General features: G+C 41.8%; 1 protein-coding gene across 1 annotated transcript in view; it reads left to right on the top strand.

Annotated features, from left to right (window-relative positions):
* LOC133071060 (10 kDa heat shock protein, mitochondrial-like) overlaps positions 1–13,305 on the top strand; it is a 93,324-nt gene extending 80,019 nt beyond the window's left edge. The window contains exons 7-8 of the mRNA XM_061163326.1: positions 11,576–11,768; positions 12,961–13,305. Coding sequence (XP_061019309.1) covers positions 12,997–13,305 — 309 coding nt within the window. The 5' untranslated portion in view covers positions 11,576–11,768; positions 12,961–12,996. The remainder of the gene's footprint in view (positions 1–11,575; positions 11,769–12,960) is intronic.
* Positions 13,306–14,363: the final 1,058 nt, after the last annotated feature.

Raw genomic sequence — 14,363 nt, 5'->3', positions numbered from 1 at the left:
AATTTTTTGAACATGAGTTTTGTGCCTGGCAGTATAAGTGGCTTCAAAGATGAATATGACACCATTACATCCCTCTGGCAAAGCAGTCTAGCAGTGGAGTCAGAAATAAAAACAACCTCTTAGTAGGTGTTGAAGTCATGGTTAAAGCAATGACTGATTAGGTACGACTGGAATAGGATAGTAGGAGCACGTGTGTTTGCCCAAGTGGTAGGAGATGGTTTGTCAGAGAAAGTGGCACTTTCTCACCTGTCAAATGAGTGAAGATGATATTCAAAGCAGAAGCTGATAATACATGTAGAGACATTCACAGGACAAATTGTGACTACCTAGGACATGCAGATCACTCAGCATTGCTAGTTTGTTAAAACAGAAACAAGAAGATTAACATAAGTAGTTTAAAAATGTATAGGTTATTAGGACCGTGAATGTTTTGCTAAGAGGGTTGAAATTTTCTCTGAGGTCAGTTGGGAATCATGCATAGGTTTTAAGCTAAGAATAACCTGATTGACCTGTTATCTAGGATTAAGTTTGATTGCTGGTATGGAACATTTCTAAATTAGTACTGGTTTTAAGGCAGTTGCAGTCTGCATTTCATGTGAAAGTCTGGAGTTAAGTGGTCCAGGACAGCTCTAGTGGCTCTTCTCAGGAAATTTAAGTCTTTCCAACATTCCTATATGTGGCCTTTAAATTCATATTCCAAATTCTTAGTCCAAGGGGCAAGTGGGGAACAGTGATAAGTAAGAGAACTATAGGAAGTGTCTTAGTTCATGGGTCTACTGTATAGCACAGGGAAGAAAAAGAAGATATGATCTGTTCATAGGACATATATTGTGTTTACCTTAAAGTTCATTCCCATATTCATTAGGTACAGACAAACACTGTTTGATTCTACTTATATAAGATACCTAGAATAATCAAATTCATTGAGTCATTGGCGGATGTCAGGAACTGAGGTGTGGGGGGATGGGAAGGGGGGAATGGGAGTTAGTATTTAATGGGGACAGATTTTCAGTTGAGGATGGTGACAAATTTGGGAAATGGATGATGGTGAAGGTTGCATAACAATGTGAGTACTTAGTGCCCCTAAACTGTAGAGTTAAATATGGTTAAAATAGGATGCTTTATATTATGTGACTTTTACCACAATAAAAACAAATTTTTAAAGAATAAAAAGGGAAAAAATGCTCCAACATATGAATTTTGGATGGACACAAGCATTCGGACCGTAGCAGGAAGCCTTCGACACTCTCTTAAAGAAAAGTCTCGGAAGCTTGTGCAAGACACTTTGATTTTTATTCCATCCATCAGAAATTAGCCACAGGTTCATATTCAGTTACAAAGAAGATTGAAAAGTGTAATCTCTTCATGGATAACCATGGGTCCACATCAAAATCAGATATTGTGTTTCTCTACTAGACCTGGGGGATAGACATTTAGAAAAGTTATGAATCTATGCCACAAGTAGACCTGAAATTTAGAGGTAACCTCCATACCCTTTAGTAGATGGACAGCTTCCCAAATGGCACTAGTGGTAAGGAACCTGACTGCCAATGAGGGAAACTCAAGAGATGCAGTTTCAGTCCCTGGGTTGGGAAGGTCTGGAGAAGATGGATAAGGATATAAGGCCATGACCAAAGATTTGGGACTGAGGCAGTGGTTGCCATGGGGTTGGGAATGCAGTTCCCTCCTCACTCCCAGTTACCTAGGCTTTGCCCTGTTAAGCAACTTGGTCTTCCCTTTATTTCTCCACTATTGAATCAGGGTTACTATACATCTGGTTCAGCAACTGAGTTATACTCAGGGTTGGGCAAACCTGTTTGGATATACAGAATGGACCATAATATGAACTGGTTTGGACTATATCCTTCATTGACTTGAACACGGCTCACTGTACTTCTGACCTCCAGTGGATGTATCAGATTTCTTCTTCTGATCATTTATACAGCCAGGCTAGGGAAGAGGAAGTTTCTATACATATTATTCAGATTAGCAGAGTTAGTACATTTTTATCTACGGATATTCATGGAGTTAGTTGATTAACAGCATATGCTTTAGAGGGCTTCCCAGTTGGCTCAGTGGTAAAGAATCCGCATGCCAATGCAGGAGACATGGGTTTGATCCCTGGATCGGAAAGATCCTCTGGAGAAGGAAACGGCAACCTACTACAATATTCTTGCCTGGGAAATTCCACGGACAGAGGAGCCTGGTGGGCTTCAGTCCACTGGGTTGCAAAAGTTGGACACAACTTAGTGATTAAACAACAAAAACATAAGCTTTAGAACCAAAAAATATCAATTCAAAACTCTGCCATGGGCGGGATCTCAGGCTGTCTGATTTCAGAGTCAGTCTTCTTAATCACCATTCTGTCTTGCCTCCTCTCGGACATTTTGTTTACTTTTCCCACTTCCTTAAACTTCCTTCAAGTAAGACGAGGGAAACAGTCACAGTAGCCTGGATGAGTATCTCTCGAAGGTGGTGGCAGGAGAATGGACCTGAAGATCTAAGAGGTTAGCCTCGGTCCCTAACCACTCTCCTCTGGCTGCCTACTTCCATTCGGCCCCTTTAATCATCAGCTCCTGTCCCAGCAAAGGGGTCTATGGCCCCATGAAAGAGCCCGGCATATGCCCAGACATCGTCCCCAAGCCACATGCTCTTTCAGTATCTCACTGTTTCTGCTCATGTCTTTATGCCCCCTGCTTTCCTGGCCTCTCTAGTCTACTCATCACACCTTATATTAGGCACCCACACCATATGCATTTGTCTCATTATCGCAAGATGATTTTTCCTTATACATTTTCAAGCTTTCAAGCCTTTTCATGAGGGCCTGCCAGTTAATTCTCATAGACTCAGTAGAACATGTTATTGTCTTTGCGGTTTAGGTGCCAAAGACATTGAACTTAAGTGCTGTTAATTGTCTCATGATTCCCCTTTATGGGACTTAGGGGCAAGTGACTCATCCCTACTGACCGTTCTGGGAGAGCCTTGGGCCTGAATGCGCTGGACACCAGAGAAAAAAGACTGGTTTTCTTTGAGGATTTAAAGCACGAGTCTGAGATGGGAACCCCTACTGCTTTCTGGGCTGTGGTGTGATCATTCTTCCGCTCTCGGTTCTGAGGCTTTTTGCTTACCAAGTACTGGTCGTCTGACCCACTGGAGAACATCACCAACGGTCTGCAAGACAAGATCAAATGAATTTTTTTTTTTTAAACCCCAGAAACCCTGCCCATTGCTCCCCTACCTGGTATAACAGAATTAGATTCAAGAAGCATTTGATGAAGATCACACTGTTTGCATGAACTTTCCATTGATACATCTGGTTTTCCTTTTGAAAAGAACCCTCAAACCTCATAAAACCAAAGTCTTTTGAATCAAACCACAAATTCCTTACAGCTAACCTCAGTGAAACTCCCTCCCCATCTGTGTATTTAGTCCCTCTAACCCCATTTCTCCTCTCTTCCGTCTTCATTAACTTAGCTGGAGCCAAGCTCACAAGAATAAATCATTTTTTTAAAAAAAAATTCACTTCATATTAATAAAAATTACAGGTTGTTTTTTCTGTCTGAGACCTTTGATTTAGAATAGACACCATTTATTGAGCCCTAACAATGTGCCAAGTGCTTTACGTAGTATCACATTTAATCCGATGACAGTCTTGCAAGGTAGGTGGTATTTTTCCAGTCTTTCCAATGAGGAAAAAGAAACAAAGTCAAACAGCATGTCTTGCTCCTGCTAAGTGGTGGATTTAGTAAATTGAATCCGGTTGGTCATCTCTAATGCCCTCAGTTTTCATGCTTGTCTCTCTACATAATACATGCCTAAACTTAATTTCCAAATGTGATTTGCTATTTAAAATAACTCCTTGTTGACCTCAGACAATCATTATCCCACTTATTAGCTCTGAGGTGATGCTGATTCTTGCTATTACTAAAAATATCGGCCACTGTTCTCTGAGTAATCACTTACTGTAACTTGAGTTCTTGCAACAGCCTTCTGAGGCAAAGTTTGATATCAGCGTTTATAAACTGAAATGCAAAAAGACATGTTAACCTGCCCAAGGTCACAGCAATCAATTAATTGAAATTACAATGTTTTAATTAATTTTCATTGGAGGATAGATGATTCAAAATGTTGTGTTAGTTTCTGCAGTATAGCAACATGAATCAGTTACACATACATCCACTCTTTATAGATTGTTTTCCCTATTCTTCTTTACAGAGGTCATTACACAGTATTGAGTAGGGTTTACAGGTCCTTACAGAGTATTGAGTAGAGTTCCCTGTGTTATATGGTAGGTTCTTTTCAGTTATCTATTTAATATATAGTAGTGTACATATGCCAGTCCCTGAAATAAAACCTTTATATATGCCAACACCTTTGAAATATTTTACCCAGTTAACTCATTTAGTCTCCACAACAACTTTTTTAAGGTCAGTGCATTACCATTTGCATTGCACAAGTGGGGAAACTGAGGCAAAGAGAAATGAACTTACTTTCGAAAGCCACACAGCTAGTCAGTGGTGTAAAGGGCTTGACCATGAGTCAGTTCATCTCTGCTTCTTGATTCGGAGTTTGTAGTAGCCACCTCTTGCTGCCTGACTGATTTCGGAACCTCTGTGCTCTGGACAGGTGTCTATGTGAATGGATTTAAAACTATATTACTCATCTAATTCTTTTAGTCTCAGGTGACCTCATTGTGTCAAAAGGACAGGGGGTGATGCATGTCATGTCAGTGGCGATCATAGTTACTGGGGTGGATCTGCACTGATGCCTGGGAGTTTGAACTGAATGTTAATGACATGCAAAGGTGACCCGTAAGAAAAATACTGTTCTATCAGAAAGCTGGAGCTAAACAGGAGAAGTCATGACAGACTGTGGCTGATTCCCCTCCCATCAGACTCTTTTATGAGCAGTGTTCATGTAGACAAAGCTTATCTAAAGGCTGAACAAATCACACTGGAATCTTCTGGAATGTGGGAAAGGGATGGGGACGGGAAGTAAGTATTGGGTATGAGTGGGGACGTAGGTAGGTGGTTCAACAGAAAGATGGAACATGAACTAGAGCAAGGGGAAAAGTGATGTCAGCCAATTTCCTTTTCAGGAATAAAGGACCGGGAATAGAAGAAAAAGCAGAGGGATTTTCTTTAATTGCAGACACAGAAATAGAGAAGCCAACGTCTTTAAGAATCCCAAGTGGAAAGCTGGGCTCTGGTTAGGTATTACCCTGCTTTTGATTCTTAAAACTTTTTCCTCCCAAATCTTCTCAACTATAGGGACAAGCATATAGCATAGCCTAAAGTGTACCTGTCCATTGGAAATTAATTAAATATCAGTCAGAAATGAATTACATGAAGACTTTTTAAATATGAAATACTTGTTTAGATTGGTGTTCAGTTAAATTTCTTAAATTTAATTCAGTGAAAATGATGCCCAATATTTATTATCAGATGAGTATTCCCAAGAACAATGCTTTAAAAAGCATCTTCCTATTCTGGATTTATGGGAAGATACCCTCCAGCAATGCAGAGGCTCAGGGGAAAAAAGTCTGAAGGAGACTAATATTTATTTGTGACCTATGTTGTGTTTGGCACTGTATTGTGTTGTGCATATACCATCTCATTTAATAATCATAACAGACATGCATAGTTTTTTTTTTAATCACCAAACCATGTCTGACTCCTTGCAAGCCCATGGACTGTAGCTCACCAGGCTCCTCTGCCCATGAGATTTTCCAGGCGAGAATACTGGAGTGGGTTGCCATTTCATTACTATTATTTTTAAAATTTTTATTGAAGTATAGTTGATTTACAATGTTGTGTTAGTTTCAGGTGTATAGCAAAGTAAATCTATTGTACGAACACATATATCCATGCTTTTTAAAAATTCTTTTCCCATATAGGCCATTACAGAGTACTGAGCAGAATTCCTTGTGCTACACAAAGGTTTTTGTCAGCTATCTACTTTATATATAGTAGTATGCGTGTGTCAGGTCCAACCTGCTAATTTATCCCCCCACCTTACTCCCTGGTAACCATAAGATTGTTTTCTCCATCTGGAGCTCTATTTCTATTTTGTAGACAAGTTCATTTGTACCTCTTTTCTTAGATTCCACGTATAGTTGAATCATATATTTGTCTTTGTCTGTCTGACTTGCATCCTGCTTATTGTTAATCCCTATATTGCAAAGAAACCGACCCAGCAGAGTGAGTTAAATTACACAAGGTCATGTGACTGGAACATGCAGGAGCCGGAATTTGATACACAGTCTGTCTGACTCCAAGGCATGTTTATTCACCAAATCACCCAATACTGCCTTTCAGGGTAAAACAGAGACTTGTCATTATTAACTTAGATTCTTGCAGACAATTAGGTCAGGAGACTCTTGTTTTCCCAAGGGAACAATCAAACCAAACAAAAACCATGAATTTCAGTCTTCTAATTTGGAACATCAAACCTTTTGATTCCCATGTTATAACCTTTGTAGCATGTGGAGTATGGGCCATCTTGTGTCCCCATTGGGGACCTCTATCTCCTTCTTCTGAGTTAGAATGTAAATTATTTATGAAGGGGGCATTCATTTTAGTGAGAAAATAGATCACATATTATAATTTGATATGCTGTGCATTTCATTCATGTCAAATATTTCGTTTGTTTTCGGTTGGAGATCAAACCAGTCCATCCTAAAGGAAATCAACCCTGAATATTCATTGGAAGGACTGGTGCTGAAGCTGAAACTCCAATACTTTGGCTACCTAATGTGGAGAACTGACTCTTTAGAAAAGACCCTGATGCTGGGATAGATTGAAGGCAGGGGAAGGGGATGACAGAGAATGAGTTGGTTGGATGGCATCACTGACTCAATGGACATGAGTTTGAGCAAGCTCTGGGAGTCGGTGATGGACAGGGTAGCCTGGCGTGCTGCAGTCCATGGGGTTACAGAGTTGGACACGACTGAGCGACTGAACTGAGCTGAACTGGAAACATTTCCCGATTCTCTGCTCATCCCACACCCTTGCCATGAGATGCTGCCACCCTTTCATCAAGAGGTAGTCTATTTCCCCATGCTTTGAATCCAGCTGCCTCCCGTTTCTAGATTCATCCAATAGAATGTGACAAAAATTATAAGGCGCCAGTCTGAGTCTAGGCTGCAAGAAGTTTTGTTTCGGCATGCCCCTGTTTCTCTCGCTTACTCTTGCATCCCTGTCATGCCATGGGAACAGAACTGGGCTAGCGTGCAACTCACCACGTTCTCATGAGGGAGCCAGGCAGCAGCCACGAGAGCCACCCAGCCATACCTGCCTACGTTGCTGATCTGCAGAATTGTGAGCTCAGGAAATGGCTGTTGCTTTAAGCCACACATTTTGGAGTGGTTTGTTTTGCAGCAGCAGGTAGCTGACATCCATTTACTAAGATCGGATGGAGTGCCAGCCCTGTGGCATGCTACGGGGACCTAGAGATCACTCAGGCATCGTCCCCATTCTCCAGGGGCAGCCAGCACTCCAAATGGAAAATCAGCCATGGAAACAGATAATCACCACCTGGCAAGTTACGTGATGAATCAAAGTCACTTGTGAAATACTTTTAGTGGGAATAGTTCTACTTGCTCGGTAAAGAAGGCATCATTCTAAACACTGAAATACTAGTTATTTCCAGTACTTCCTGTGACAGTGTCATCCAAACCTCAGACTGCATCAGTGGCCACTCAGTGAAGAGCCTCGAGGATTACTCAAATGCTATTTATGTCTATTATAGGAGCCCCGCTGAATAACCTCAGATGGGAGTAAGGAGCTGCGGGCCAGAACTTTTTGGAACAACTAATTGAAAGAGGTATTATCCTGTGTTTAAATGTGCAACTGCTAGATATTTGGTGGGTACCAAGCAAAAGTTTCAACTCCTTGGACATTTATTGATCGAAAATTTTAATAGAGCTCTAGGCACCAGAGATCATGGACTCCTTGACTATTTCTGACTTTTGAGAGAAAATGAAGGCTATGGAGGGCTAAGACAGAAAGTCAGGACAACTTTGTTTGGAGTAAACTCTTTGCACCTAATGTAAGCGGCCCATGGCAACAGCCAGTCCCTTCGGTCCACAGAGAGAAGGGTGGTTTCCGGGCATCCTGGGCACCACGATGGAATAGATCTCAATCAGCAGTTGCATTACACATGACCAAAGACATAGCTGCATAGACTGTCTAGAATGCTTTCTGCAAATGTAGTAACTCATTCAGTATTTCTATGCAAACCAGAGAGGAAGTGGGATCATTCTTTCCTCTTGCTTTCCTTTGCTATTAACCTCAATCACATAACTCTTACTTTAATTTTCCTCCTCTAGAAAGAACATCTAACAGAAACCACATGTGAAAATTAAATAAAAGCAGAATTGAGTGAGAGCCGAATCTGTGATATATATGTGTGTGTGTGTGTGTGTGTGTGTGTGTGTGTGTATTCCATATATATATATGGAATTTCTCTACAGAGAAGGTGTATGAAAGCATCTTAGATACACAGTTTTATCACCTGTATGATTTTATAATGATGGAAACATTCTCTCCTGGGGTTAGCATGGGGCTGTGGGCTTATAGGGGTGGTCCAAGAAAATGGATGTGAGAAATGGTAGCCTCTCTACTAAATCACTTTACAGTCTCAGAACCTTTGCCCTTACTGCTCTCTCTGCTTTGAGATCCCTTCCTTTCCTCTAGAGATGTTTGTTGGTACATCTTTCAATTCATAATGACCTCTGCTCAAATATGCCCTCCTTTCCCTGGTGGCTCAGATGGTAAAGAATCTGCTTTCAATGCAGGGGACCTGGGTTTGACCCCTGGGTTGGGTAGACTCCCTGGAGAAGGGAATGGATACCCACTCCAGTATTCTTCCCTGTAGAATTCCATGGACAGAGGAGCCTGGTGGGCTCCGTGGGGTTATAAAAAGTCAGACATGACTGAGAAACTAACACTTCCATTTTTAGAAGGACTTACCTTGATTATCTCATCCAAAAATAGCCATCCTATACTCTCTATCATCTCATCCTGGTTCATTTTTACTTTGGAGCTCTTCTCTGACTTTGTCTCATATACAGTAAGTCCCGTACCTATGAACCTCAAGTTACAAACTTTCAAAAATGTGAATGTATGTGCTAGGTCTGTATGCAGCGGTTGTACTATACTACTTTATTTTTCAAGATACTGTACTATAAGATTAAAAATGTTTCCATTATTTTTGTTTGTTTTTTATGTATGTATTGTTTTGTGGAAAGTAGTGAAATGGATTGGAACTCTATGGTCCTTGCTTCCCGCGTACTCTGCCTGCATTTTGTCTTAGTCAAAGAATAAGTTTAATCAGAGAAGTGAGAATACGTAGAAACAAAGGAAGGCAGTCAAAGGAGATTAAATAATAATGATGTGGTCATTAAGCACAGTCAAGGACCTTTAGTTCTGTAGATAATATTCTGAGCCACATCCTGTGAGCAGTCTTATAGATACTAAAACACCAGGGTGAAGAAGTTAACTACATGATGGTCAGACTATACCCATGACATAAGTTGCCACAATTCGGAGAGTTGGCCTCAAAGAAATGGGAACAAATCGACCCTGGAACTGAAGATTAACTGCACCTAAAACAACCAAGATGATGCTAGACCGACCACCAATGCCAATTTGAAGATGAGTGTCAGAGTTGGTCATGCCATTTCTACATGTATCCCCTCATTTTGTCTATAAAAGCTCTTGCCCCACTGGTTGCCAGTCAGGGAGGAGTCAGCCTTTGGACAGACATCCATCACCCTCTCCCGGGCCCCCGGTTGCCGTCATCTGAAATAAAGCAAACTTTCATTTCCACCAACATGGCCTTTTTATTGGCTTTTGAGTGGTTGTTTCTACCACGGTCCTTTGTGAGGAACCAGACCTCACACACTCTTTCAGTAACAGTACTAGAAACCTACTATGGTACAGTACTATGTGCTTCCCTGAGAGCTCAGCTGGTAAAGAATTCGTCTGCAATGCAGGAGATCTGGGTTTGATCCCTAGGTCGGGAAGATCTCTTGGAGGAGGGCATGGCAACTCACTCCAGTGTTCTTGCCTGGAGAATCCCCATGGGCAGAGGAGCCTGGTGGGCTACAGTCCATGGGGTCGCAAAGTGTCAGACACGACTGAGCGCTAAGTGCAACACAGCCCAGCACTGTATAACCCATTGTGTTTGCGGGGTACCTAGGCTAACTTTGTTAAACTTAGGAACAAATCGGACTTAAAAACACGCTCTCAGAATGGAACTCACTCGTATGTAGAGGGCTTACTGTAGTTAGATGTTGATTTGTTAATTGGCCATCTCTTGCAATAAAATGCCAGCCACGTGGGTTTTGTTAACCTCTATATCCCCAGCACCTGTATTAGTACCTGTTAAGAAGTGAACACTCAAAAGAGACATTCATTAGGTAAATGAATAAATTAACAAACATGCAAGGTTATCTTAAGATTGAAAATCACAGGCAACCAGTGGGCGTTCTATAACTGTTGGAAGAATTCACAGGCGTGGGTGCTCCTGCGTGAGCAGGTATCACACGGAGCAAGCAGCGTCTCCCTGGCTTCACATCCCCACACATTGTGTAAGGAGTATCCAGACGCTTTCTCTTTCCAGCATGACGTAATGCAGAATGAGAAGACCTGCAGAGCGTGCTGCTCACAGACCAGACAGATGATCTCATCCCCTTTTTGGGCATTCCCAGGCTCTGCTGTTCAAAAAGAAATAAATAAAACCTGCAACGTTTGGTTCACAGGTGGTTGTTTCGGCTGTGGTCCTGTGTTGGCAAAATCTTGAAGCTCAGCTCTCAGCATTCTGGTGGCCAAGGGGGAGGGAAGTCATGTCGGATATTGTCTGGGCTCTTCCTTCAGCCAAATGGAATAGATTTAGCCTGAGAAACTAGGACATTCAGGGGGAGACATGCATTTTAGCATCAGCCACAGGGGACAGGCTGTGAGTAACTAACTGGGGGTGATGGGAGAGTTTAAAACACAAAGTAAGCAAAGTATTTCATTGACACCAGAAACCCGAGGTTGTTCTTGGGATGGTTTCAAAGGTTTAGGGCCTGAAGAAAGATTGTACCCAATTTTTCTTACATGGCTCCCTTTCGTATAAAAATTCCTTTGGTTTTGATGTCTGTGTATATATTAAAATAATCTTATGATTTATAGATGTTTATTGTTCTACAGTTTGTGATAACTTTTTTGGTCTATTTTCTAACTATTTTTTAAAATATAGTTCTAATATATATATATATATATTTCTTTGTTTTATATGAACATGTAAGTCAAATTTTGCCCCTGAGAAATTTTTCTTTTTAATTGAGGTAACATTGGTTTATGTCATTATATGTGTTATGTGCACAGCATTGTGTTTCTACTTCTGTATACACCCCAGGGTGCTCACCACCCAAAATTTAGTTTCCCTCCATCACCATGCAGTTGATCCCCTTCACTCAGTTCACACTCTCCCTGCCCTTTCCTGTCTGGAAACTGCTACTCTGTTCTAACTATGTGTTTGTTTTTGTTTGGTTTGTTTATTGTTTGTTTTTTACATTCCACATCAGAATGAAATCGTATTGTATGCGATGCCTTTCAGCACATGGATTGTCACCAAACCCTGAAAGTGAGGGGTGTAGGATTATTCCCATTTACAATGGAGGAAGCTAAGGTTCTGAAGAGATGGTGAACTGACCCTGCTCACACAGCCAGAGCACACGAGAACTGGTCATAGAACCCAGATCTGGTGATCTGGTTACCGTAAGTACAAACTCATCCCGTGAAAAGTTCAAGACTTAAAAGGTGATTTCTGTTTGTCCATTACAATGTCTGCATTCCTAAAGTTTCCCTGATCAGCTGCCCTATTTTAGACGCTAGTCTGGGGCAGTTTTGGGCAGGCAAGTCAGTGTACAAACCAAACTGAAGTCCATCTAGATATCCCGTGAACAATGACCATATCCAAATGGAGCTGTCAGTTCTGCCCCCAAAACTTCCCACCCCCTGTTGCTGTCCTCTTCCTACCAATCTCTTTATCCAGCAATTGGTATCACCAGTTGCTCAAGTCCTAAGAAGTCATCCTTGGTTCCTCCCTTGCCGTAACCACTTTCTCTGACCAATCCATGATCAAATCTTCCAATTTTCATTTCCAAAGTTTGTCCTGGCTTTATCCTCTCTTCTTCATCTTTATTGCCAGCATCTTAGTTCAAGTCACAAGATTCATGCTCCCTAGGGTTTTACAAACGCCTCGAAGCAACTGACCCTGTCCTGCTTTATACCTCTCCCATTCATTTTCTCTAACAGAAACAAAGGGATTATCCTAGCATATGTTTTTTTGTATTTAGATCCCCCAAGGCTTCCTGGTACTTTTGTAAAACCCAAAGTCCTTAACATGACCACCGGTCTCTGCTTGATCTAGCCCTTGGCTTTCTCTCCAAACTTATTTGTGCTCTTTTTGCACTTGCTTATTCTATTCTAGGAGCTACTGTGTGGAGGGGAAAGTTTCATGAGAATAAAGTCCAGAGAGACGAAGGAAGGAAAGTATAGCTGGGATGCTAGCGGAGGTGGGATTCCGATGATGCCGCTTAAGCTGCAGAGTCCCGCTGTGGCCTAAGTGCTGCACTGACTTATTAAGTCCATAGCTCCTCTATCCTATTTTTAAAATATTGAGGTCATACCGATTTGTATTTACCATTGTTTGCAATAAGATGTTCTTGGATTTTTAGAAACTCATAGTCAGATGGGGGAAACGCAACGTGTGGATAGGAAAACACTCAACAAAGTGGTTGGTATGGTGCAAGTAAATACCAGGAACTTTTGCTCAGCCTGGGAGAGGAAAAAGCACCATGGAAGGCTTCTTGCAGGGTCTGACTCTTGAAGCATGGTTAAAAGTTGACAGGATTCGGCGTTCACGTGTCCGGAGGGTCTGACTGTGGGTCTCTCCTTTTGCCTGCAGCCTGAGAGCAGAGTACAAACTGCGGCAGCTGGAGTCATGGCAGGACTGGCATTCAGAAAGTTTCTTCCCCTCTTTGACCAGGTATTAGTTGAAAGAAATGCAGCCAAAACTGTAACCAAAGGGGGCATTATGCTTCCAGAAAAATCACAAGGAAAAGTATTGCAAGCAATGGTGGTAGCTGTTGGATCAGGCTCTAGAGGAAAGGGTGGAAAGATTCAACCAGCTAGTGTGAAAGTTGGAGATAAAGTTCTTCTCCCAGAATATGGAGGCACCAAAGTAGTTCTAGACGACAAGGATTATTTCTTATTTAGAGATGGTGACATTCTTGGGAAATATGTCGACTGAAATAAGTCACTATTGAAATGGCATCATGTGAAGCCGCCCATTCCACTGAAGTTCTAAAATCTTTCATCATGTAAGTGATTTCCATGTTTCTCTTTTATAATAAAATAAGGATATCCAAGCTAATGACAAAAAAAAAAAAAAAAAGTTGACAGGATTCGTCTACCAATCAGAAGACGGTGCCAAGACATTCCAGGGCTCAAGAAAAGCATGAATCAAGGTATGTTGTGAAACCATATGATAGGTTCAAGGAACCACAAGTTGTTCGGCATAACTTTAATGCATCACAGGCAATGGAGTTAAGGAAAGAGAAGCTGGAGAGGGAGGCAGAGGCCAGACTAGGAAGAGACTAATAAATAGGTCACCCTAACAAGATGAATATTATCTTGGAAGTTAGGAGGGGACATTGAAAACTGAAATCTCCACGTTTAAAAAATGGGGATGCCAATCCCTGCCTAACTTACCTTAAAAGATAAGGGTGAGAGTCTCTCAATAAAATGGCCACGAAGATGCTTTGAACCAGATATGAATGAGCGATTTAGGCAAAGAAAAAAGAAGACTGAAATCTGTCAGTCATCTCCTATTTGCCAGACTCTGGACTAGGAGAGACTCGGGAAGGAGGGAGAAACTGAGGAGCTGTGTAGATGGGTTTGGTGAGTCCCCCTAGCTTTTTGTTGCTACAGGAAAGACAGAGGTGGAGCCCCTTTGGGAGTTAGGAGTTACCCCTGAAGGGAAAGCAAAAAGTATTGTTTATGAGCCCAGCCTATTTCACAGGTGCCCCAAGCTGGATTCACTCTCTGTCCCTCTGTGCCTACTTCTGGCATCCCAGCAGCATGATCCCAGGATGGCTTTTCTGATGCTTAAGTCCAAACCACTTCAGCAGTGGGCAGCTTTGTTCTCAGAAACCATCCCCCTATGTTCCCTTCCTGTTAACTCTCTCCCACCCAGCCCTGGATCATTACTTGAGCAAAGCCAAGAAAATGCCACAGCTGCAGGTTTTTATAGCTCCAGTGTGGGGAGATGACTTGCCTCTTGGGGGATTTGTGGTCTGGAAAGCAGGG

This window comes from Dama dama, chromosome 16 (genome assembly GCF_033118175.1).
Source record: "Dama dama isolate Ldn47 chromosome 16, ASM3311817v1, whole genome shotgun sequence".
NCBI lineage: Eukaryota > Metazoa > Chordata > Mammalia > Artiodactyla > Cervidae > Dama > Dama dama.
Note: the sequence above shows the minus strand (reverse complement) of the source record. Positions and strands in the feature narration are given on the sequence as shown.